General features: G+C 49.8%; 3 protein-coding genes across 4 annotated transcripts; 1 reads left to right on the forward strand and 2 right to left on the reverse strand.

The window, feature by feature from the left end:
- Positions 1-60: 60 nt before the first annotated feature.
- Positions 61-19,289, forward strand: LOC117645300 (putative oxidoreductase GLYR1 homolog). Its single transcript, XM_034385371.1, has 12 exons — positions 61-230; positions 1,166-1,202; positions 1,324-1,412; positions 1,507-1,636; positions 1,781-1,876; positions 1,959-2,177; positions 2,254-2,427; positions 16,589-16,699; positions 16,808-16,909; positions 17,000-17,162; positions 17,264-17,443; positions 17,563-19,289. Exons 1-12 carry the CDS (start codon positions 196-198, stop codon positions 17,760-17,762), a joined length of 1,536 nt encoding a protein of 511 aa, XP_034241262.1. The 5' UTR covers positions 61-195; the 3' UTR covers positions 17,763-19,289.
- LOC117645297 (immunoglobulin domain and leucine-rich repeat-containing protein 2) lies at positions 2,689-8,170 on the reverse strand. 2 transcript variants are annotated; one of them, XM_034385368.1, is made up of 5 exons: positions 7,718-8,170; positions 5,553-7,383; positions 5,324-5,456; positions 5,102-5,242; positions 4,035-5,006 (listed from the first exon to the last, which is right to left on the reverse strand). In XM_034385368.1, the coding sequence occupies exons 2-5, from the start codon at positions 7,343-7,345 to the stop codon at positions 4,035-4,037; spliced, it is 3,039 nt and encodes a 1,012-aa protein (XP_034241259.1). In that variant the 5' UTR covers positions 7,346-7,383; positions 7,718-8,170. The 2 variants fall into 2 exon arrangements, with proteins under 2 accessions (XP_034241260.1, XP_034241259.1); XM_034385369.1 differs by lacking the exon at positions 7,718-8,170 and having other exon boundaries at positions 2,689-5,006; positions 5,553-7,345.
- Positions 19,290-19,292: 3 nt separating the features above from the next.
- Positions 19,293-21,582, reverse strand: LOC117645302 (microtubule-associated proteins 1A/1B light chain 3A-like). The gene is made up of 3 exons (XM_034385373.1): positions 21,417-21,582; positions 20,777-20,939; positions 19,293-20,694 (listed from the first exon to the last, which is right to left on the reverse strand). Exons 1-3 carry the CDS (start codon positions 21,457-21,459, stop codon positions 20,529-20,531), a joined length of 372 nt encoding a protein of 123 aa, XP_034241264.1. The 5' UTR covers positions 21,460-21,582; the 3' UTR covers positions 19,293-20,528.
- Between the last annotated feature and the right edge of the window lie 3,241 nt (positions 21,583-24,823).

A 24,823-nucleotide genomic window follows, 5' to 3' on the forward strand; every position in this document is an offset into this window, starting at 1 on the left:
GCACAGTTCTAGTCGACGACGACGTGAGCGAAATTTGAAATTCCAGAGACGGCGCTGCCTTGCGCGAAGCCAGTAACGCCTCTTCGGCCGCAAGCGGACGGAGCCGAGCGAGGGACGAGGACGCCATTTCGCTTCCGACCCGACACTACAACAAACACCAGTCAGTTCGCAGCCGAGTGAAGTTGCCGTTTCAAAATGCCGGAGGCGTATAAACAGGGTGATTTGGTATGGTACGTATGTTTGGTTGGAAATGCAACGCGGCGTTCTATCGTTTGAGCGCAACAGTGGCCCGATTTGAGCCTCAGCTTGGAAATGGCCGTCGACATAACCACGAGTACAAATCGGCAGGCTTCTTCCCGCCTTCAGCCGAAGCTGTCGATATCTTTATTTACATGTGAAACTCAACTTGTTGGGTTGAAAATTCAAGTGACAAATGATTAAAGCCCGTCCATTCACAGTTTCAAGCTCTCAGACGTGCATTTGGTTCATTCCATGCAAGTTGTGGCGCGTTTTGAAGGCCCGCTTGCGCGTCTGCTCTGCTCCGGCTCAACCATTCTATTTACGTTTTCAACAACTACCGCATTTCCCCATGAAATTTCCCCCCAACGCACCACTTGATCCACTAGAAAATCGGCACTCGTTCAGTTTATTACGGGAGAAGCGTTTAATCGCCGAAATAAGCGGCATGGACTCTCTGAGGTGTCATTCTTTCAGTTCCCAGTGCTCCATCCTACCTTACAGAACACTTTGTGCCAACTAGGCTGTTTAACAGGCCACAGATTTTCACCCAGTTCAACATGCCCACTGGCATCGGCCATGGAGTACATAATTCTCACTGTACTTGTAACTTGTTGTGATGCTCACTTAAAATTATGTTCGTGTACACCTCTCCTCTCACCCTTTTATCGTTGACTTATTTTGTGTGCCTGGCATTTGCCCACGATGGTTGTAAATCGTAATCTAGGCGTGCGTGTTTGCACTGGTTTCTCTGGGATTGAACAATTTCATTATGACTTTTGCCAAAAGATCCAATTTTGCCTTTTCATTCTGTATTTTTTTCTTCTTTGTTCTTCACACACCAGATTAATTTATTTTGTCTCATGTGTGTGTTGTGTTTCATTATTCTTATTTAATTGAGCCTGATGCACATAATTTTCTTTTTTAGGGCCAAAATGAAGGGCTTCTCGCCATGGCCAGGCCGCGTAAGTTGATTCGCTTGATTTCGTACAATCTTTTAATAATGGCAAATGCATTATCTGCATATTTATCTGATCACATACAGTTTTAAATTTTTTTGAGTCAATTGTGTCTTGCCTGTTTCAGATCACTGCTCCTACCAGCAAAGACCACAAAAAGCCTGTATCCAAGAAGGGAGCTTGTCAGTTTGTCTTCTTCTTTGGAACAAAAAACTTGTAAATACTGCCTCTTACAAATTTCTCAATATTGTTGATCTTTTTAAAACTGTGAAACTTAAAAAATATTGTGGTGCTTTCCTTTACTTTACAGTGCTTGGATTGAAGAAAACAATATTAAGCCCTACTTACCACACAAGGAGGAGCTCATTAAAGCTAATAAAACAGTCCCTTTCAAAGAAGCTATTGAAGAAATTGAAAACTACAGGAAGGGAAACGGAACTGTAAGTTTCTTTTTTCTTTGCTGTTGGATACAAAAATAACAAAACAGTATTTATATTCTGGTCTTTCTTAAAGAGATGATGCTGTATGCTGTGGTAAAGGAGGTTATAATTTTTCTTATTTGTAATGCCTTTTTATGTTTTTAGGACACTTTTGATGTGACAGATACTGTAGATGAGTTTGACCGTCTGAAAGAGTCTGTTACTGTAAAGAAGGAACCTAAGTCATCTCTTCTGAGAAAGGTGAGCTTAAAGAGCTGGTGAGGAAATTTTATTTTGGCTCTTGTTTATCGTGCTCTGCCTAATATTTGATTTTTTCTCCCAGAACCACACTAACAAAACACCAAAGCGCTCATCACCTACTATTTCTGGTCCAGGTCGCAAGAAGGCAAGGACCACATCCTCTGAGGATGAACAGGATGAGGTTGCTAGTAAACGATCTAGCCGTAGTGATGAAATTAGTGTTGGTAACCATAGCTCTCCAGCCCGTAAAGGAGTAGGTGTTGCCTCAATTTTAGATCGTCCATTCACTGCTGTTCGCCCTGTAAGTTATCCCATTTTGATTTTAGACTGCATGCTCATTGAATCTATGTTTCAATGACATCATGTTACTGCTGCAGGTAACACCTACTTTAGATCTGTCAAGTGTGTCCAAAATTCTGAAAGAGAAGAATATCAACCCATCTCAACTTAAGTTCGGTTTCCTTGGTTTGGGCATCATGGGATCCGGAATGGTGAAAAACCTGATCAATTCTGGTCATTCAGTTGTCGTCTGGAACCGCTCTCCTGATAAGGTAAGCTGTTTTCACTCACTTCTTGCACAAGTTGCTGTGGCCAAACTAGAATTTGTCTTCCTGCCTGGCATTTTTGACCATACCTGTACAGGGTTGCTATTGCGAAAGCATAAAGATTTTTACACTCCTGCTACACGGTTTGTCAACCTGATATGTTTGTGCAAGGATACAAATTTTGAGGATTTTTCTAGTTCAGTGTTTTTTTTTTGTTTTTTTTTTTGTTTTTTTTTGGGCTTCTTCAAATAGAGGTTTGGGCAAGGCTATTGAACACATCATACTTCTTTTATTGAAGCATTTACTTGCACACAATGTGCTGTAAGTTAAATGCCTTCATATACATTTCAAATCAAATATCCTTATCACACAAAGCTAAATCTTCAACAAGTATTTATGGAAACAGTCAACTTCCTCTTACAATAATGACTCTCGTGATCAGTTATTATTTAAAAAAATCTAAATACAATTAATTGAATATCAATATGGTAAAATTTAGTGAAGGATTAGACATCTCATATTGAACTACTGGTAGATCTAGAAGCCAAGTCCAAGGAAGTGATTATTGAAGCATTAATATTTGCACTGAATTTTCAGCACCTTTTGCTCCAATTGTATGTTCCATTGTCTTTTCCCTCTTTTTTTAAAAAATATAAACTGATCCCACTATTAAGGCAAGTCTCAAGTTGTCTAGCAGTTTTACAACACATCAAACAGTAAACAATTTTTGATAACAATATGAAGTTTGATATTTAAAATTTTATTGAAGGTTCTTCTTAACAATTTTATCTCGATGTTCTTCAAATTGTATGTCCAGAGCCTTTCAACTGCTACAGCAGGACACTTTGGAACAGGTACTCATTTCTATACTGATAATAGCTTATCTCATATTACTACTAAAATCTTAACTTTAAAAACATGCAAATACTCCTCATTTCTAGATTTGCTCAACACAAGTCTTTGATTTAAGAAACTTCTACATGGAAGCAGATGCAAGGGCAACAGTTTCATATTGTTCAGTAACATGAGGTTAATATTGGTTAACTCCATGTTGGTTTTTTGCTTGTTCAAAAGATAGAAATAACAAAACAATAATTATCACAATTCTACCCAGTACCTTAAGGACAAGAAGGTATTGTAATTGAACTCTAATGCTACTTTATTGGTAGGTTAAAATCAGCCTGAAGGCCTATATGCTCCTATTGCATATTTGTTTAGCTCTCATTTAGCTCTCAAGGTTTCAGCTTCAACCTACTTTCTCCTAAATTTGTGTCATCACTGCAGGCTGCCTGATGTATGCCACAACTTTCTGTCACTATCCTTGGATAGTTAAATCTTCTAATATGGAATTTTTTTCCTTTTCTGTTTTAAAGCATCTCTCCATGTAGGGAATTTCTGTCTTAACACAGTTAACAGAAGGTATCCTATTCCCTATCACACAGTTATATCATTTTTCATGTCAGACTTCTACTCAATATTTGAGCTTACTGGAGGAAACATGTTGTAAGGAATAACTTGATTTAATAATCACAAACTTGTATTCTCACACATTTTAACCCATATGTTTATAATATCACAGCTGAATTTAATTTAAATCAAGTTATTGGCACTCACTATAGGGCAGTCTCATGGGCAGCATGTGATGGCGAACAGTTAATTTCTGGCTCCTGATCCATATTTATTCGACACGTGTCCTGGTCGATTTCTGTTGGCCTATCATGTACGGCCACAGCATGGCCATTGTCAACCTCTGTCAACTTTTGAATGGCCACAGCGTGACCATTTTGGCAGGAGTAATCTGCAGCACTGTTGACAGCATTGTTGACAGCATTGTTCGCCACATGCTTACCCTTGACACTGTGTTTCCCTGGTATCTGCCTTGATATGCTAGTATCACTGGTCACTGACTTGACACCCCCCGTACTGGCACTCCGGTAATGGGCTCTTCTGCTCTTCCCTTTACCTGGAACCGCTTGCTTTATCTCAGGAAGACTTGAACTGGGAACAAGTGCCGATGGTGCAGCCTCTTGAACTTGATGCTCTCGAGTGATGTAATCACGTAATTGTCTTTCTAAAGTCTTTTCTAAACTCTGGAACACTGCTCTCTGGTTTTCACTTGTGGTTGGGGGAAATCCAAACCGGAAGTTGGGCTGCTTGCTGGATGAACGAGACATTGGTGAGAAGTATGGTGACTTGAGTGGCTCTAGGCTTGGATCTTGAAGCTCGGATATCTCTGAGGGGGTGTAGTAGATTGAAAGGCGGCTGAGGTTGTCATCAGCACATCCTTCTCCCGTTGACATGCCAGGGAACATGCCATTGGCCTTCATATACATGTCTATTTGGTTGATATCCACTTCAAAGACACCAGACTCTGTCTTGCCACATGATCCATTGCGACAGTTATCCAGATACAAGCTGGGCAGTGTCTCCATGAGTTTGCCGAGCGTTGCTTGTTGGTATTTGTAAGATTCACGGAACCGCAGAATTTGGTGAGAACTGAACTTTCTTATTCGATTTCGTTGGAACACATAATTTTCCTTCACCCAATTCAGTTGGCTGGCAGAATACTCTCTCACTCTCTTAATCTGGAACAATAAAATTTGAGGGAGGAGGGCTATAGTAACATAAATTTATGATGTTAAATTTATTTTTTTGCTTTTTTTTTAAAACTTAGGCTTACCTGATCACAGTACTGATCCCTCATTGATGTCAGATGACTAGTCCCAAAGTCCCTGAAGTCTTTTAGGTGCTGCATTTGACTTTGGTAGCTTTCTCTGATCCATTCTACCTGTTGTGCGCAGTTTTCTTTTATCCTATGAACCTGTAATTTGAATCAAAATTAGTCTCAATTTCTCTAATTTGAAATCTTATTATTAATATTCTTTTCCCTCTCTCGTTTTACCTGACTGGTGTAGTTTTCTTTCAATTTATCCAGCTGCTGGGTCTTGTAAGTTTCTATACTCTCCATCATCTGGTACACCTGCCTTCCTTTTGGTGAGACTTGGTCTTTCTTGCAGCAGGCAAAGCATGCAAATCTAGAAATGCAACAAAATAAAGTTCATTAAATTTTCATATTATTTTTTTTTTTCACTTTGGGAATTGTTAATAGTAGTCAGTCTGAAATAACTTACATATGAATGAATCGTCTGAAAAGGTTGACTAGGAGACTGATCCCCAGGAATAATAGTGCAGTCACCATGCCCACAGCGATGCTGATGAGTTTCTCCTCATGCATGGTAATGGGGTCAATCATCAGCCTGATGTAGTTTGTTGCGTTGGCCATTGGATTTGAAGCAAAGCAGGTGTACAGCCCTGCATCTGCCCTAGTGATGTTGACTATGTGCAGACTTCCATTCTCAGTCACATGAAATTTGTGTGGGGTCAGTTCGACGGGGGACATGTCGGAGTAGTGTGCGGTTGGGTGTTTAGCAAATTCGTCAGGCAATGCCACATTGGGATTCCAGTGAAAAGTCAGTCCATTTGGTGTAAGCCATGTTATTGATGGAGGAGGGTAACCTGAATAGATACATTGAAGGAGAGCAGTTGACTTCAAAATATATTTTTCTGATGAGGTGGAGAAAATTAGTTCAGGTGGTTTGCAATCCAAGCCCCGCAATGTAGGTACTAAACTCAGCCCTCTAAGTGAGAAGAGGGTACTAGCACAGCGTAGATTTGATCTTTCAAAGGTCATATTTTTCTTAGGTTCCAGCCATGAAGGGAACCAGACCATACGACAGTCACACATCCAAGGGTTCTGACTAATGTTTAAATTAGTTAAATTTTTTAAAGTTCCTAGAGAGTGGGGAAGAGTTGTCAGATTATTTCTGCTCAAGTCAAGATAATTTAATTTTTTAATATCATCGAACATTTTGTCTTCAAGATCCTCCAAGTGCATGTTGTCCTTCATACTTAATTCTTTTAGATTTCTTAGCCCATTAAAAGTGTGTTTTTCTACAACTTCTATGTTGGTTGTATCAATCCACAATGTTTCCAACTGAGGTGAATATTGAAAAATTCTAGCTGGCAAAACTGACAGAGGATTGTCACTTATATTAAGCCATCTCAATTGCACTAGACCTTTGTATGCATCAGGGAGCAATGTATGGATAGAATTGCTTGCCAAATTTAAGTACGTCAATTTTACTAGATCTTTAAACAGATTTTTTGGCAGCTCTGTCAAAGAATTGTTGACTAGGTTTAATGACTTGAGATCATAAAGATGATGAAATGTTCGTTCTGACAACCTAGATATTAGATTACTGTGCAATAGTATTGAATGCACTTTCCGATTAAGCACAAATATATCATCTTGAATTTCATTTAATCTATTATAAGAGAGGTCTAAAACCCGAAGTTCTTTCAATGGAGCTAGGGCGTGGAAAGGGACAGATTGTATATAGTTGTTTGCTACGTACACCTCATTTAAATGGTGGTTGTTCAAAAACAAGCCATGTGGTAGAAAGTTTATAGCATTATTAGAAATGTTTATTGACCTGAGGGAAGTCAAATGCTGCAAAGCTGCCTCATCTATCGTTGCAATTTGATTATGGCTGAGATCCAGGTGGGTTAGATTATGTAAATTAGAAAAGAGTTCCTCAGTTACTGTAGTAATGCGACTGTGCCGCCAGGCTAGATGTCGTACTGAGGTAGCTCTTGTTATGGCTGGTCTATGGAAGTCGTCATGTGTCATGAAATTGTATGATATGAAGCCGGCTTCTGGGGGCAACCCAATAGCCTTTGTCTGGGAGTTGTGACACTCCAAATGCAAAGAGTCCTCCAGTGTGCAAACACACGATGCTGGACAGGGGCCATCGTATGTCTGGGGATTGGAATGTTCTAGTGAGGGAGAGGTGGAAGCCGCACTGCAAGCTATCAAGATCAGGAATGTGCAAATGACAATCCGGATCTTGTTGAGGAGTCTCATCTTTCACAGTAGTGCATTATCGTTATAGGGCAAGTTGCCTGGAAGGAGAACAAAAACATTTTTGGCATAATTGTTAGGAGTTAAAGAAATTATAATCCAATTTTCTTTAAAATTTGATGTATTTGTCTATATTTTTTTTCTTTTGTCTTTTTAAAGGAGGTTTAGTTTGAAGTTCCTCTCTATTGTTCTGCTTCAGTATTGCTCAAGGCGAGGGTTGAACCGCAGTGGAAAAGCAGTGGCGTGACACAGTCAATGTCTTGTGATGCTCCAAGGCAAAACATAACCACTAACCACTCCTGACCCGGTTACCCGGGCCGAATGCACCTGGGTCCTGGGTTCAACTCCTCACCCCCCGAAGTCCTGGTTCCTCACCTTGCTTGCCTGTAAGCCCTGCCGTGGGCGGTCCGCACTCCGTTTGCCCCGAAACGAAAACCACTGCACTGCTAGCACTGGCGGAGCACTATCGCATTCTAGCTGGGGCCCTTCATGGCTCCAGTCGCTTGTGGACACGTCCTGCGCTGCTGGCGGGCCTGGCGGCACTTTGGCGCTCGACGGCGTCCTCTGGCGGGGTCCTCACGGGTCCCTGGACGCCGCTGGGCGCTGGCGACGCTGGCGGAGCTCAAGGAGGGCACTAGGGCGCACGGGGGCACCAAGGGGCATGGCGGCGACGCGGGACTACTCGGCAAAGGGTTCGACGGCGGTCTAGAACGTCGACGGCTGGCCAAGATGGCTGTTCAGTGTGTCCCATCGACCCGACCCGCTGGCTGGTGGGCTCCGCTCGCTGCTCCGCTCCGTCCGCTGCGGCTCTGGGTTGCTGCTGCCTGCCTGCCTGCCTGGCCGCCTGCTGCCTGCCTGCCTGCCTCTGCCTGCCTGGCCGCCGGGCCGTGCCCCCCACCCCTTTCCACGATGTACGTCGGCATCCGCGTGCGGGCTCGACGCGCCGCGCCGCCGGGCTGGGCCTCGCGACGGGACGGGGATGACGGGGGAAGGGAAGGGCAGGGCGAGGGTCGGCGTCCGTCCTGCCGAGCCGCGCTGCCCGCCGCGCATGCGCAGGACGAGGGCCTGCACGAGCTGACGAGCGCAACGTTAGCGCGACGCCTGTTCCGCGGAAGGCTCTCCCTTTCTCTCTCCCTCCCTCAACTCGATTTGAATCTGGACGCGCTTCGGTTCCGCTAACTGCGGCGGGCAGCGCGGTGCCCAGACGGCTGCCAGGCATTTTGGCCCGTCTTGGCTCTGGCGGCTACCTGTGGGGGCCGGCCGTCCCAGGGCGGGCGGGCGCGCTGCCGGACGGGCCCCACCGCACAGTGGGCCAGAAGACCGGTGGACGCGGCCAAAACTCTAGACGCGTTTTGAGCTCCAGAGTCGCTAAACAGGACTCGAACCGAACGTGTGACCCCACCAATGGATTGCTCTCCGAACGAGGAATCCATTGGTGGGGCCACACGTTCGGTTCTAGTCCCCTGGAGCTCAAAACGCGTCTAAGAGTTTTGTCCGCCTCCACCGGTCGTCTGGCCCACCGTGGCTCGCTGCCGGACGGGCCCCTCCGCCCCCCGCGGCCCGTGCGATGTCGGTGGCCTCCTCGTAATGACCGATATGTGGTGAGCCTGTTTCTCCCTCTCTCTCTGACTCGGGAGGGCGTGCCTCCGGTGCAGCAGAGAGAGCGAGGCCCCGCCGCCGCGCTCCAGCCGGCCCAGGCCACTGCACTACACTGGGAAATGACTGGCCCGTGTTATGTAGCCAGCAGCACGCGGCGGCGGCACACCGCGAAAAAGAACGCCCAAGAAGGCGCCGCTGTTACAGTGAGGCCACTGTGAAGCCCCAGGGAAACCCCGGGTCGGTGTCGCGCTGCCTAGAGCGCAGCCCAGGGCACTGTCGAAAACGAGGTGGCGCCTCGCCTCGCGGGTTGCCTACACTGGTCGAATTGAATGACGCCCGTCGTTTTTGGACGTGGCTGCCGCGCCCCGCGGTGCTCGCGTTCCCTAGTCCGCGCCGGCTGCGGCGTGCCGCGGCGTGGCACTTCGGACGTCTCGTGTATTTTTAGACTTTTAGACGCCACGAGTGATATCCGCATCATCCCACGACGCCACGGCACTGCCACGGCCGCCTCGGTGTCGGCGCGCCCCTCCCGGGGATGCCGCTGCCAGCTCCGGGTTCGACTCCCCGCCGCGGCGCGTCAGTTTTGTCGGTTCGCTTTCCCCCTCCCCCTCCCGCCTTTCTTTCGCGGGCGTTGCGAACGTTGCGAAGCGACGCGCACTTCCGGTGGACGCCACGGCGAGCCACGCGAGTCCTGGTTACATATTGATTGGCGAGTGTTTCAATCTCTCCCCCTCCCCCTCCTCTCCCCTGTGGACACACTGCGGTCCATCCTCCCCCAGTTTTGAGTGTTTCCCGCCTTTGTCGCTCCCCCACAGTGGGCGGGGGCGGCCGAAACACTCGACGCGTTTTGAGCGCCAGAGTCGCTAAATGGGGCTCGAACCGAACGTGTGACCCCACCAATGGATTGCTCTCTGAACGAGGAATCCATTGGTGGGGTCACACGTTCGGTTCGAGTCCCATTTAGCGACTCTGGAGCTCGAAACGCGTCGAGTGTTTTGGCCGCCTGCGCCGGCCTTCTGGCCCACTGTGGGGCGCCCTTTTGATCCGCCAGAGTGCGGATTGGGCGTCGTTCCAGGGAAGCCAAGGCAATGGGGGCAAGTTCACCCCTTCCCCCTCCCTCGGCCTCTCGGGCGCGTTGGCTGTCAAGGTTATTGCCGCTGCAGCCAAACGATATGCCTCGCCGTGGTGCCGTCGAAAGGGCGCGCGCTTTTTCCACTGCTTGCGGTAGGCGTTCTGGCCCTCTCGGACCCGAGTGGGGGAACTGGCAAAACGCGTTGTAGCAAAGCGTTGTCAACCACAACAAACGAAATTTTCCGTTTTGCTTTCGGTTGCAATTTTTGCTGTCAGTCGTCTGAGTGGGTCTGCAGCTTCGCGACAGTGGCGATCGAGATTGGCTCTCAAGAGCCGCAACTTTCGGTTTTGATTCCGTGTTGCTCGTTCGGCGGGCGTGGTGGTAGCATTGCTCGCCGCCGCGCGTAGACTTGCACCGATTTGTCTCTCTCTCTCTCTCTCTCTCTCTCTCTCTCTCTCTCTCTCTCTCTCTCTCTCTCTCTCTCTCTCTCTCTCTCTCTCTCTCTCTCTCTCTCTCTCTCATTAGCGCTGGGTCAGGCAGGTAGGCGCTCGGCTTGTTATCTAATCGCGGCGCCAGTCATGGCCTGGGCTACGTGCCCGGCGTGCCGTGCCACCAGAAAAAAAGAAATGCCCGAAAGGAACGAATCGGCAATTGAATAAATTGTAGTGTTTGGTCGAGTTTCGCGGCTCGGCAGACCCTGCACGTGAGCCCCGCACACGTGCTGGATCTTGCGTCTCTCTCTCTCTCTCTCTCTCTCTCTCTCTCTCTCTCTCTCTCTCTCTCTCTCTCTCTCTCTCTCTCTCTCTCTCTCTCTCTTCTCCTTTTTGGTTCACTTCCTCCCGTCCAGCGCGTCCAGCTCTTGCGTCAAGCGAGACGCAGGGAAGCAGACTGGTTCCGAGAGTCGTTTTCGTCGCTCTGTCTCTCTCGCAACCGTACGGGGCGCCCCGTGAGTGCGAGAGAGAGAGAGCGACGAAAACGACTCGGCGAAAAGAAGGGAACCTGTTTTGTGGCTGCTTGTCGCGCTGCGCGGCGGCAGTGCCATGGCAGTGTGGCGGCTGGCTCGCTCAAAACAGCTAGCCGAAAACAAGGCCCGGCTGCTTGGCCGACTCCAGTCGAACACAGTCGTGGACGCTGTACAGTGCGGGACTGTTCGTCGCCGAGGACTGTCGCACAGTGGGCCAGAAGACCGGTGGAGGCGGTCAAAATCCCGCACGCGTTGTAAGCTCCGGAGTCGCTAAATGGGACTCGAACCGAACGTGTGACCCCACTAATGGATTGCTCTCCGAACGAGGCATCCATTGGTGGGGCCCACGTTCGGTTCGAGCCCTGTTTAGCGACCCTGGAGCTGAAAACGCGTCTGGAGTTTTGGCCGCCTCCGCCGGTCTTCTGGCCCACTGTGTTGTGTGCGAGTGCCGCCGCCTTGGGTCGGGAAGCACCGGATGACAAAAAGCCTTCGACCTAAAAACAGCCGTACGTCATCTGCAGTGGCTACTACACTGGCTGGGGCGGAGCGGGGCAGTGTTGCCAATTCGCTCATTGCTGCACTTGCAAACCCCTTGCGGTGCCTGTTACGTCATCGGGCAACAGTTGCTCCCCGAACGAGGAATCCACTGGTGGGGTCACACGTTCGGTCCGAGTCCCATTCAGCGACTCTGGAGCTCAAAACGCGTCTCGAATTTTGGCCGCCTCCACCGGTCTTCTGGCCCACTGGTTGAACTCGTTGAACCGAACGCGGTACGATGAGGGACGCACTCCTCGGCATGGGTCTGCTGGTGCTTGCCGCGACGGCCGGGACGGGGTTTCCTTGTGTCTGGCGACGCCGGCGACGCCGCAGCAGACCGATTGAGAGAGAGGCGGGTCTCTCTCGCGCTCGCGGGGCGCCCCGTGTGGGTGCGAGAGAGACAGAGCGACGGCTTGGCTGAGTCACCCGCGGCGTGTCGCGCGAGCCACCCACACTGCCAAGAAGGCGAGCCACCCTCGACGCGTCGTGTTTTTGTTATTTTCGTTTCGAGTTTGGAAGGGTTTCTGGTGAACGGGCGTTGACCGCGTGGCGGCGTTAAAAGCAGGCCGTCGTACGTCGCTCGTAGTGACGCGTTTACTGTCCAATTCTCAGCTCGTTAAAGAAGGACGAGCGTATGGCGCCGCCCGGGGGCTGTGTCTGTGCCAGCCGGTCGCGGCGTCGCGGCCCCCCGGCCCCTCGTTCGACAGCGGCGCCACAGTGGGCCAGAAGACCAGTGGAGGCGGCCAAAACTCAAGACGCGTTTTGAGCTCCAGAGTCGCTAAATGGGACTCGAACCGAACGTGTGACCCCACCAATGGATTGCTCTCCGAACGAGGAATCCGTTGGTGGGGTCACACGCTCGGTTCGACTCCCATTTAGCGACTCTGGGACTCAAAACGCGTCTTGAGTTTTGGCCGCCGCCGGTGTTCTAGCCCACTGTGCGCCACCTGTACAGCGAGTGTTTGACCGGGTTTGGACGCGGCCTGAAGAAAGGCAAACTTGGCCCGTTTTGTCGGAGGTGGACGCCGTGAGGACTCGGCGGCGCGCGTCCGATTGGCCGGGCGCGTCGCGTCGCCCCGATGCGATGATGCGATTCGGACATGTGAAATGGGAAGCACGCGACTCGCTGTCTCTCTCGCACGCGTGCGGCGCAGGGCGGCGCCGCGTGGGGGTGCGAGAGAGACAGACGCGGTCCTTGGTGCGCTGCGGGCCGCGAGAGGCGGTACCAGTTTGCGCCGGCTGTCCCCCCCCCCCCCTTTCCCCGCCCAGCTGCGCACGCGACAACCCTCGGGAACCACGGCGTCCCGCGGGATCCGCTCCCTGCACTGTGCAACTCGTTCCCGGCTTGCGAGGCCGGGTTTGACCGGGTTTGCCGAACGCCCGCACAGTGGGCGCGGACAAAACTCCAGACGCGTTTTGAGCTCCAGAGTCGCTGAATGGGACTCGAACCGAACGTGTGACCCCACCAATGGATTCCTCGTTCGGAGAGCAATCCATTGGTGGGGTCACACGTTCGGTCCGAGTCCCATTCAGCGGCTCTGGAGCTCAAAACGCGTCTGGAGTTTCGGCCGGCCGTGGTCAGCGCGGCGCTCTTTCTTTCGCACCCACGGTTGGCCCGTCGGGGCGCGACACGGAAAGGGAGAGAGAGAGAGAGGCGGCGGTGTCGACCGTGACACTGAAAGTGTGGCGGTTGCCCACGCTTTGCCAATGAATGCCCGGTGTGCTGGCCGCGGTTACCGCGTCGGTCCTAAAAAGCGGCGGCAAGGCCGCGCAAGGCCCACGGCGCGCGGGTTCACGTGCCGCCCAAATTTCTTTTTGAAAATGCCTTTTTTTAGGACAGTTAATTTCTTTTTATTTTATCTTCTGTCTCTTTTTCCTCTGTCGTCTGTCTAGGCAGGTGACTGAGCACCCTGCCGGCCTCGGTGGCGGCCTGACGGCGCGCTGCCTCTGCCGCGGACAGTGGGCCACCAGAAGACCGGTGGTGGCGGCTTAAATTCTAGACGCGTTTTGAGCCCCAGAGTCGCTAAATGAGGACTCGAACCGAACGTGTGACCCCACCAGTGGATTGCTCTCCGAACGAGGAATCCATTGGTGGGGTCACACGTTCGGTTCGAGGCCCTTATAGCGACTCTAGAGCCCAAAACGTGTCTAGGATTTTGCCCGCCTCCACCCACCGGTCTTCTGGCACACTGCGCCTGGCCGTGCTGCTGGTCTTGCTTTCCGAGTGCCTGCCGACAGCGGCGTGCCGGTGACGTCGCGTTGCTGCGTGAGAACCGTTCCCCGTGGGGGCCTTCCACTCACGCCGCCTTGGGAATCGGGATGAATCTTAGAAGCTGTTCGCGTAGGGGCCGCCACGCTAGTGTATCGATTGTCGGTGTCCCTGCCAGCGACGCGATGCATTTTCGGCCTCGAAATTGGATTGGCGTCGTTTTGCCTCGTTTTCGAGATATCGCCGTAATTGCCGCCCGCCCGACGTTGGCGTCGCTGTTTGGCGTTTGTCACGGTGGCGCGCCCGGCCCGCCCGGCCCACTGTTTTGACGCTTGCGTTATCACGCCCGGCGTGCGGCCTCGACATCACGCCTCGCCTAGCTCTGTCTCTCTCGCACCCACGCGCTCGCCCCGTGAGTGCGAGAGAGACACGCTCAGAGCCGACGCGTCGGGTTCGGCTGCACCGGCGGGGGCGGCTCGGGCTTGACCCGCTCCGCTTGGCAGTGGCGTGGCGTGGCGCGCCGCGCTGGCGATGACAGTGGAGTGGTCGAACTGGGGCCCGGCCCCGCCCGGCTGGCCCGGCCCGCCCAGCCCGTGGTCACGGCGAGGTTACGACCTTCGGGGCCGCCCTGCCGGCCCTGCCGGCCCTGCCCTAGACTAGAGGCCCTGCCCGGCTCGGCCCGGCCTGTTCTATTGACGGGCGGCGATGGCCACCGCGGCCCTACTCTACTGTGCCATTGATCTGCCAGTGTGCCCGTCGTCCCGAGCCCAACCTCGCGCCGCCAGGGCGGATCCAGAGACGGGCTCAGAGGGGTGCACAGTGGGCCGGAAGACCGGTGAGAGAGTGACTCTCGGAATGAGTCTGCTGGCTCGCGCGGCTGGCTGGGTGTGGGTGGCGTCTAGACGCGACAGAGACGAGTCGAGCCTACCTGGCGTGGTGCGCGCTGTCCGGCGAGGGGGCCAGCCGGTGCAGTGGTACCTCTGTGGGTCATTCACTCTGGGGGCTGCGGGGGCCGCCCGGGCCCGCTCCCCCGGTCGTGTTCGATCTGGCCTGCAGGGCTCTCTCTCTCTCTCTCTCGCTCTCTCTCTCGCTCTCTCTCTCTCTCGCTCTCTCTCTCTCTCGCTCTCTCTCTCGCTCTCTCTCTCTCGCTCGCTCTCTCTCGCTCTCTCTCTCTCTCTCTCTCTCTCTCTCTCGCTCTCTCGCTCTCTCTCTCTCCCTCTCGCTCTCCGCCTAGCCCTGCACGACACCCCGAAAGGTCATAGGGACACGCCCAGCGCGGCAGCCCCATACGGCCGGCCCTATATTTGGAGGGGAGCGTCTCCGGCTGCCGAGTGATTCTGTCGCTGTCTCCCTCGCACCCTCACGGCGAGCCCCACGAGTGCGAGAGAGACAGAGCGACGGGTCGACGGAGGGGCAGCATGGCTGAGGAAGTCGGGCTGGTTCCCCAGCCGTGTTTGGACTTTTTCTATTTTTTGGCGTCATTATTCTCAATTAGCCTCGACTCGCCGGTTTGCGTCGGTTTGCGCGTTGAGGCGAGGATCTAGGATTTTTGTGCGGAGCGCGCTTTTTGCCTACTTACAGATTCCCCCCTCCTCCCCCCCTCCTGGGTCCGCGCCTCTGTACGTTAGGCCCCACAGTGGGCCAGAAGACCGGTGGAGGCGGACAAAACTCTAGACGCGTTTTGAGCTCCAGAGTCGCTGAATGGGCCTCCAACCGAACGTGTGGCCCCACCAATGGATTGCTCTCCGAACGATAGGAATCCATTGGTGGGGTCACACGCTCGGTTCGAGCCCCACTTAGCGACTCTGGAGCTCAAAACGCGTCCAGAGTTTTGACCGCCTCCGCCGGTCTTCTGGCCCACTGTGCCGTGGCGCCGTGGCAGCCCCGAGGGTGTACCTGTAATTTGGAGGACGTGTTGTTTTCCCCCGCCCGCTTGTTGTCTTTGCCGCACTCGTTGTGCTCTGTGTTTGTACGAGCGCGCTCTCTCGCCAAACAGAGCGTCGAGGCGCAAGCGGCTTGCCCGTAAACTGCTTGCAAGTGACGCAGCACGTGTGTCGCCGAGTAGAGGGCGCCTCCACTCCGTCCTCAGTCAATCTAGCTCACTGAAAGGAGTTTCTTACGTTTTTCCTGGATTTTTAGTTTCAAGGCGTTGACATCCCGGTTCCGGCTCCTGGCTTTGGCCGGTGGAGGCGGCCAAAACTCTAGACACGTTTTGAGCTCCAGAGTCGCTTAATGGGACTCGAACCGAACGTGTGACCCCACCAATGGATTGCTCTCCCATGGGGCCCAATCTAGGTCCGCCGGCTGCTGTGGCGTCGTACCGGAACACCAACCCGTTGTTGCTCTGCCGTGCGAAGTCTATTTAAAGATTGGGGGAGGGGGGGGGCAAGGTGTCGCAACACTCATTACAAGTATGCACCTGCCGCATAAAAATACGTGCGACCGCGATGGGCCTGCTGGCAGGGCTGGCGCGGCTCAGTGGGCCAGAAGACCGGCGGAGGCGGTCAAAACTCGGATACGTATGTTCAGAGCTCCAGGACTCGAACCGAGCGTGTGGCCCCACTAATGGATTGCTCTCCGAAGGAGGAATCCATTGGTGGGGTCACACGTTCGGTTCGAGTCCCTTCTATCGGCTCTGGAGCTCCAAACGCGTCTAGAGTTTTGTCCGCCTCCACCGGTCTTCTGGCCCACTGTGCGCGGAGCTAGGCCCCTTGCGGGTAGGCCAGCCCGCCGGACAGGCGAGCGGGCTGGCTGCCTACTGCCCGGGCGTTTTAGTCGGGCCAATTCTTCACCTGCCTGCTTGTTTATGTTTTCCGATGATTTTTCCCGGCACTCATCCAGCCCGCATTTTTGTGCTTTTTCCAGTGTGACGAGTTCGTGAAAGTCGGCGCTGCCCACGGCCTCACCCCTTCCGACGTGATTCAAGCCGCCGACGTTACATTCGCCTGCGTCGCCAACCCTCAGGCTGCCAAAGATGTAAGTATACCGTTGGCTATGAAGGGCCAAGCTGGGATTGTCGCACAGCGCAGCTTTTTCCCGAAGTCCAATTCTGAGCCTTTGTCTTCATGGGTCTCTCTTTTGCAGATGGTGTTTGGCAACTGTGGTGTGCTGTGTGAGATAGGACCCAGCAAGGGCTACGTTGAAATGACCAACATTGATGCCGAAACTTCAAAAGATATTTCTGAGGTATGGTTTCGTACTGTATTTGCCAAATAGTGGCTCTTCTGTCATTGAGGGGTTTTCCACGTACTAAAGTTATGAACTAATGTTTTTCAGGCCATTATGACCAAAGGAGGGCGCTACCTGGAGGCTCAGGTACAAGGTAGTAAAACCCAGGCCGAGGATGGTACACTAGTTGTATTGGCTGCAGGAGACCGTTCCTTGTTTGACGATTGCCAATCATGCTTTGAAGCTATGGGAAAGAACTCATTTTTCCTTGGTAATAAACATTTTAATCTTATTCCTACTTTGATGACTGAAAGATTTGACTGTGTGTTAATTTCATTCCTTTATTGAATCTGATCTGTTCTTCTCCCTTAGGTGATGTTGGCAATGCATCCAAGATGAATTTAGTCCTGCAGCTTGTGACTGGGGTGTGCCTTGCTGGATTGGCAGAAGGCATGGCATTAGCTGACAGAGCTGGGCTGCAACAGAAGGATGTGATGGAGATCCTAACTCTCACAAATCTCAATTGCCCACTCATCTATGAAAAGGGAAATGGTAAGTGAAAATATTCCGTTTGTTGCGACAAAGAGAAGCTATGTAGTTTGGCATTTGTTGTTAGTTGATGGTTTCGTAAGTCCTCCACCTGAAAGGTTTTTTCTTGTTTTGTTTTCTAGCCATCATCGAAGGAGGTTTCCCCACTCATCAGGCACTACAACACATGGCCAAGGACCTCAAGTTATCATTGGGCATGGGCGACAGCCTGGACCATCCCCTCCCAATCACTGCGTCAGTCAACGAGGTGTACAAACATGCCAAGCGACTTGGCTATGGTGACCATGATGTGTCAGCTGTTTATATTCGCACACGTTTTTAGAGTGAAAGAGACAAAGACAAGTATATTTCTACCTGTGTAAGAGACAAAGAAAATGTATCAATTGTGTTCATGTCTGAGAACTTCTGTGACGCAGACTGGAGTTTCCCTGCTCTTTTAGTGTCAAAGATTCATTATTGTCAGAGATGAATTGCAAATGATTTTATATGTATATTATGTCAGAGGTTTTGACGTACCTCATATAAAAGAGTAACAAACTTAGAACACAAGTACGCATGTCCATGTGTGCGTGCATGTGTGTCGTGTGGGTGTGTGTGTGCATGTTAGTCTTTCAGTGCTGAACAAAAGTGACTATGAACAGAATGAAAGAATTTTCCACATGGAACAAAGAATATTGCTGTTAACTTTGTTTCCTATCTCACATTTCTCCCTTGAAAATGAAATTAGCCATTTTTATGTGAAAGTTATTTCTTGTGATGTGCAAGGTACACACTTGATTTTATCATATATATTTTTCTTTTTCATGTAGTAGAGAGTAAAATGTATCGGCCCTTAAGTGAAATTTATTGATTTGTGAGGACTGTGACTTTGATTATGATTTGCAAGTTGCTGACCTGGACATGAACTGTTGTTTTCTGATTCTCTTTTATTGAGCATTATGTTCTTCTACAATGAATGACTTGGCCATTTTGCGGGTAACTGTGAGTTACTAGTGAATGATTGTGTACATACCTTTGGAAAAAATTACCTTTAAGAGATCTTTGTTCTTTATAATGCAGCTGAATTGTATGAAGTACTTTTTTGTATAGTTTCATATCCATTTATTGACAATGCATTGAACAGCATTTCAAGACGCCTTTTGTACACAGATTTTGGGTGGTCATATTTTTCCACTATCCACCCCACTTTAATGGGTGTGTACCCTGAAATTGAGGGTGCCACTGTACTACAAAGTTTTATCATTTATGTGAGCATGGAGCCTTTCCTCTTTTGTTTTCTTTTTCTGTGAGATGTCTCCTGTTCTTAAATATTGTGCAATAGAAATTGTTAAAGTTAGTCTTTATCTGAGAGTTAGTTAATTGTGCATTTACCTGGATGCATCATTTTGTTTTTCTAGGAGATGTACAAAATAACTATGATTGAATTTTTGTACCTATTGTCTGAAACTTTGTCATGTCTGAAAGAGCATGACAATTTTACTGTCTCTTTTAACTATTAAGTGTGTGAATTTTCAAGTCTTTATAATAACAATAAGCTATAGTCAGCTTTTATTTGTGTTGGTTCTGGACATTGCTCATGTCATCCCTGAGCATCACATGGAATTTCTTAATGCTATTCTCTTAGTTATTTTGTATGTTTTCTGCACTATGCATACTACTCATGATTCTACCTTGATGTTTTGTGTATGTATAATTGATGTGAAAATTTTTACTAGTATCTTAATTTAAGCACTTTGTGTCTCTTCAGTAACTGACTTAGTATTGTACTTTAGAAGAGAAATGAAGTAAAATGTCTCATTATTCATGTCTGAAGGTAGATGATTTCATTTAAAGATTTTTTCAACCACAATGGTTTTTTTTTTCATTTCTTTATTTTATATGAAACTGACTTAGTTTGTACATATCACTTGCAGAACATCACAATAACTCACACAGTAGTGCACTAGCTTGCATCTTAGGAGGAAGCAGCAAACACAAGAGCGCATTACTTCCTACAATTACTCCTAAAATTTAAGGGGCAAAACTCTAAATATATAAAACAATAAACAAAAACTAATTTTCAAGCTACAACTCAAACCTATGTACAAAGATGCCTTCCCACTTTCACAATCTTTTCACTAGAGAGACAATGTAAGACTCAAAAAAACAAGAGGAACGCTTAAAATTTAGTTGCTTTCAGGATTTTAGCAACATACATTTGCACATTTGGTAACAATCAACTCATACATCATACAGTTCCTTGCTTAACACCAGGACACTCATTCCATCCTTACAGAAGGAAATGTCTCAATGTTAGTACTGAAATAGCCATTAACTGGCCGAATCAATAAGCAATTCTGAGGGAAGAAATGGAACTGGTTAATCAAAGCAGTTAAGACTCCCCAAGTCAAATCATAACACTTAAAACCTGTTGAAACAAAAACATTTCCTCAAAACTAGACAAATAAATTTGGCATAGCACCATTATAAAGAAACAATGATTTGATAGTATCAAGAACAATCCAATCTTCGAGAGTACATTCTTCACTCATAAAAAAAACAAATTTTACCAAATTTGAAAAGCATTTCTTTTTCAGTCAGCTTTACTAGCCTTCACCAATGAAAGAGAAAACAGTCATGGAACATTAAGTTGATGGCAACAAGTTGCTAACATGGAAGCGACATAAAAGGAAGTAAAAATGATTCTGAATACATTAACCCTTACAAAGAAAGACATGCACACACTAAAAGAAACTTCCTTTTCTGCAAGAAAAGGGAGAAGAGTGGCTCTAAGAAGGGCTAAGTACAAAAGGGAAAGATACTATACTTAGCTGGAGAGAATTTATTCAAGATTGGGTGGCATATGCATAAGCCATAAACCATAAGAATGCTGAAACCATTTACGTTAGTTGGTAGATACAAACTACATAAATTTTTCTATATTATATGCTTTTATACACAGTGATAAATAACCAGGAAATAACAATACCTTCTATGAGATAGAAGTCACGAAAATACAAATTTCTCTTAAAATAAAATGTATGTCAAAAGAATAAAAAGAACCAAATTAAACAAATTAGCAAAACAAAATAAATTTGAGGGAGATCACTTATTTAGAGCCAAAGGTTTCTTGTGAAGCATAAACAATGTACAAGAAACCATCAGGATCCTTTTCTTGGTTGTAAAGCTGGGACATGGTCATTGTTTGACTTGCCATACTCCTCTGATTGACGAGAAGAAAGACTGCTTGGGTTGGATTCAGCTGCAACATTCGCCTGAATGGCCGCCAAAACTATGCATCAGCTTCGGTTTAAAAAGAAATTCAAGACTTAGGACTCTATTTGACAAGGCAAATACCTGATTTGCATGATGATGTAGCCAACAGTAAGATGATCCGGGATCAAAAACTTTGTTCGAGAGAGTAATGGTAGCTGCTTTTCTTTCTTGAATCTTTCCACAATGACTGGTATTTTGCCCGGATATTTGGCTTGAACCTTTTGAATATCTTTCACACGTTGAGCTGAAAAACGAAGAGTAAAACATACAGCTATGGTTTCAATGACAAACTAGAAGCACTCATTTATTTGTCCACACAGGGGCTAAGACTGAAAGCTATATGATCCATTGCTCTGCAGTAAGTTACTCATGTCAGTTAGTTACAAATGACACAAAGGATTTGATTAATTTCTGAATGCACTTGTAAGTCAATCCCTAATAAAGTTGTTGACCTGTTTACATAACCAAATTTCACACCAGGAAGGGACAGGACCAGAGTGAAATGCCAGGTCAAACTTTCATTTCTCAGTGTTCTGGCATCTGTCTTCTTTCCTGGCCTATTAATTAAAAATTTCTCAGACGCAAATCAGAGACTGACAATGATAAGAAATGTCCATGACGCATTATCAAATAATCTGCTTAGCACAACAACCACAACTTTTCCAGGCTACATTTTCGAGACGACCCATTTACCCATCCAAATCGAAGTTTAACAACTCACCGAACGTTTTCTTTTCCTTGTACGACTTGGGGGAATTCGTCATTTTACACTCTCAAGCTTTAAAACTCGGACGCAATCAGCGAGACCTTTGTTTCCTCAATCCGTCCTCGTTGTTTGATTTTGATTGTTGTTGTCTTCGCAGAAAACAACTGTCCCCACTGCGTATAGCGAAATGCGCACTGTGCGCAGGTCGCACCAGTCGCGCCGCCATCGCCATCTCGCGGCGAACGGCGCAACTGCGTCGCCGCTCTGGCACACTGGCACTCAGTATGAGAAGTTCTGCAGCCGGAACTGGAACCCGCCGCCAGTAGCCGCCAGGGCCTGGAGCGGCAGCCTAAACAGATCCAGAGGGAAGGGGACGACGAGTTGAAGGATGAGGTTGGTCCTGGCCTGACCTGCCCAAATTTGCTTCGAGTCATATCGTACACCAAACTTCAAACAGCAGCAGTCTGACACGTAGAGAGAGACGGAATGCTCCCAGGGAATTCCCAGGTCCCTCAGGTCCTGCACTGGTCACTCCCTTCTCCCTGGGCAATCCTTTACTTTTGACAGGTGGGTTTTTGGATCCATTCTCCGCTCCAGGGCGTCTCCCCTCCTCGCCACGGAGGCGCCACGGCGCACAGTGGCCCAGAAGACCGATGCAGGCGGCCAAAATTCTAGACGCGTTTTGAGCTCCAGAGTCGCTAAATGGGAGTCGAACCGGACGTGTGACCCCACCTATGGATTCCTCGTTCGGAGAGAAATCCATTGGTGGGGTCACACGTTCGGTTCGAGTCCCATTTAGCGACTCTGGAGCTCAAAACGCGTCTAGAGTTTTGGCCGCCTCCACCGGTCCTCTGGCCCACTGGGTGGCGGCGGCCGCTGGAGTGGCTGGAGTGGCCATATCCCAAGCCTCTCCAGGGTGCTCCGCAGTGCTCCGGGGAGACGCCCCGGCGTTTACCATCCACCGCCCTGTTGTTGTTTTGTTGAGTTGTTATTGTTGTTGCTGGGCTGGAGGCGCTGGAGGCGCTGGAGCCTGATGGGTGGAGGCGGGACGCAATACCGCCATATCGCTGTGCAAGCCCGCCATCAAAAGCTTTGTCAATGTTATTCTTCAATCTACTGAAAAATGGCGGATGTGCGGAATCCCTCTCCGACAAGCTCTTGGCGCCACGCTCCCCGTCTCTCCCCTCGCATATCTCTCTCTCTCTCTCTCTCTCTCTCTCTCTCTCTCTCTCTCTCTCTCTCTCTCTCTCTTTATCGATGCCCGTGGCGAAAGTGGACGGTGAATGTCGATGGAGGGTCGAAAAAGTGTCCACATAAAAAGGGGGGGGGGTCAAGTGTTTCTTTTTTAATTGCAAATGGGTTTAGTCAGGGCCGCCCTCTGGTTTTGCTTTTATCCTTTTCGTCATTTTCCAGTCCAATTTGCTTCTGAGAGAGCGGCCGGAAGTGCTTCTCCCCGACGGTCGAATGAGCTCATAATTGAGTCATCAACATCGCGCTGATGAAGACCGCGAGGACACTGAGATGGAGAGAGAGAGAGCGAGAGAGAGAGAGAGAGAGAGAGAGAGAGAGAGAGAGAGAGAGAGAGAGAGAGAGAGAGAGAGAGAGAGAGGAAATGTCGCCGAGCACGTTTTCAATCTAATGTTGTCGGGTAGGCGGGAAAATGGGTGGGGGAAATTGCATGTTGTTTTTACATCTTAGCGATCTGAAGACTACTAGGGTACCAGCACTCCTGAATTGTAATTTCCACATTTGGAGTATTCGTGCCAACAGTGCTTGTGGCTGCGGACAATTTAATCGTGGAAACGGTGTGGCGGGACGTGCGTGTAAACGGCCAGCAGGTGGGAGGTTCGCACCGTTCGCACCGTGCGCACACACCGGGAGCACCAGTTTAAGGGGATCATGCCGAGGTTTCAAATGCCAGATCAAGTCCGGCATTGGCTGGAGATTGAAGGGGCGTGGCGGGGCGTGGCGGGGCGTGGCGGGGCGGGGTGGGGTGGGGCGAGGCGGGGTGGGGCGTGGCGGTGGGGCGGAGCGAGACCCACAGATAATGATCACGGCATGTCATCGCTTCGCATCGCTTTGGAGCGATGGGGGCGTTGGATTAGCCTTTTAATTAGTATAAAGAGCGAGGGCGTCAGGAACAGGGGGGCGTGGCGTGGCGTGGTGAACCGGCCCGGAGCCTGGCGCTACTCAGGGCACGCCTGCCAACAGCAAGAAACCAGGGAGCAAAAAAAAACAACAAGGAGGCTGCAGAATTCGGTTTCTTTTTCACCGCCCAGTTTGACCGCAGCACTCTATTTGGTCACCGAGGTTGGCTAGCCTAGCCGTAGCCCCTGCCATTCGCAGGGTAGGCAGCCCGGTCCACAGCGGCGCGCCACTTCATCGGGGTTGCCTACACTGCAGGGGCTCGTGCACTTTGTACGGCAATCACACTTGACGTTCGTGAAGAAGTAAAATGCCTTCGAAAGAGATCTTTCTCCGAACTTTTATCTCGATTTTTGCTGTTTTTTTTGTTTGCCATCCACAGTGCGAGTGCGGGTCGAAAGAACCGCACCGCAGAACGCTTCGAAAACCCCGCCTCGGGGCAGCATGCAGAAAAACAAAAACAAAACATGCAGAAAAACAAAAACAAAACAGCAGCACTGCATGAGTACTGGCAGTGGGCAGCCTCTTTACGAGCCGGGCCGCGGCCGGGCTGGTGGCGGTGGTGTTGTATCAACGATTTAGCACGATTTCTACTCGTTTTTCTCACTCGTTTCGCCTCGTCGTAACTACCAACTTTGTTTAGCGAAAGGTAATGCCTTTATTATTTATCGACGTGCATACCGACTAACGACCCGCCCTCGCCTCTCTCTCTCTCTCTCTCTCTCTCTCTCTCTCTCTCTCTCTCCTTCTCTCTCTCCCACTCCCTCTCCCTCCCCCTCGCTCTCTCTCTCTCTCTCTCTCTCTCTCTCTCTCTCTCTCTCTCTCTCTCTCTCTCTCTCTCGAACACCGTGTACTTATTACGATTTATTTTCCAATATTAGTTTAGGGTGTATTGCCAGTGGCGTCAATTAGACAAGGTCCACGCCTCTCTCTTTCTCCCTCTTCCTCTTTCTATGCTTTCGCTTCACACACACACAGTGTCCTCCCCCGCCCCCGTGGCGTTTATGCCTCATTGGTCGTCTTATTAATTTAGAGAGGCTGTTTAGCGGTCCACGGACCGTCCCCGGACCGTCCACGGGTCCGAGGCGTCGACCTCGCCTAACGAGAAATCCCTGCTCGCTGACTGACGTGTTAATTGGCCGATTCTCGCCGTCCCTGTCGCACTCGCTGGGCTCTCCGCGAGGGTGCGAGGGAGACGGAGGAACGCTCTCGCTCCGCCGAGCAACGCGGCCGGGCACTAGAGCGGATGCAGAGTCGTCGCTCTGTCTCTCTCGCAC

Source organism: Thrips palmi, unplaced genomic scaffold, assembly GCF_012932325.1.
Source record: "Thrips palmi isolate BJ-2018 unplaced genomic scaffold, TpBJ-2018v1 HiC_scaffold_18, whole genome shotgun sequence".
In the NCBI taxonomy this organism is placed as follows: domain Eukaryota; kingdom Metazoa; phylum Arthropoda; class Insecta; order Thysanoptera; family Thripidae; genus Thrips; species Thrips palmi.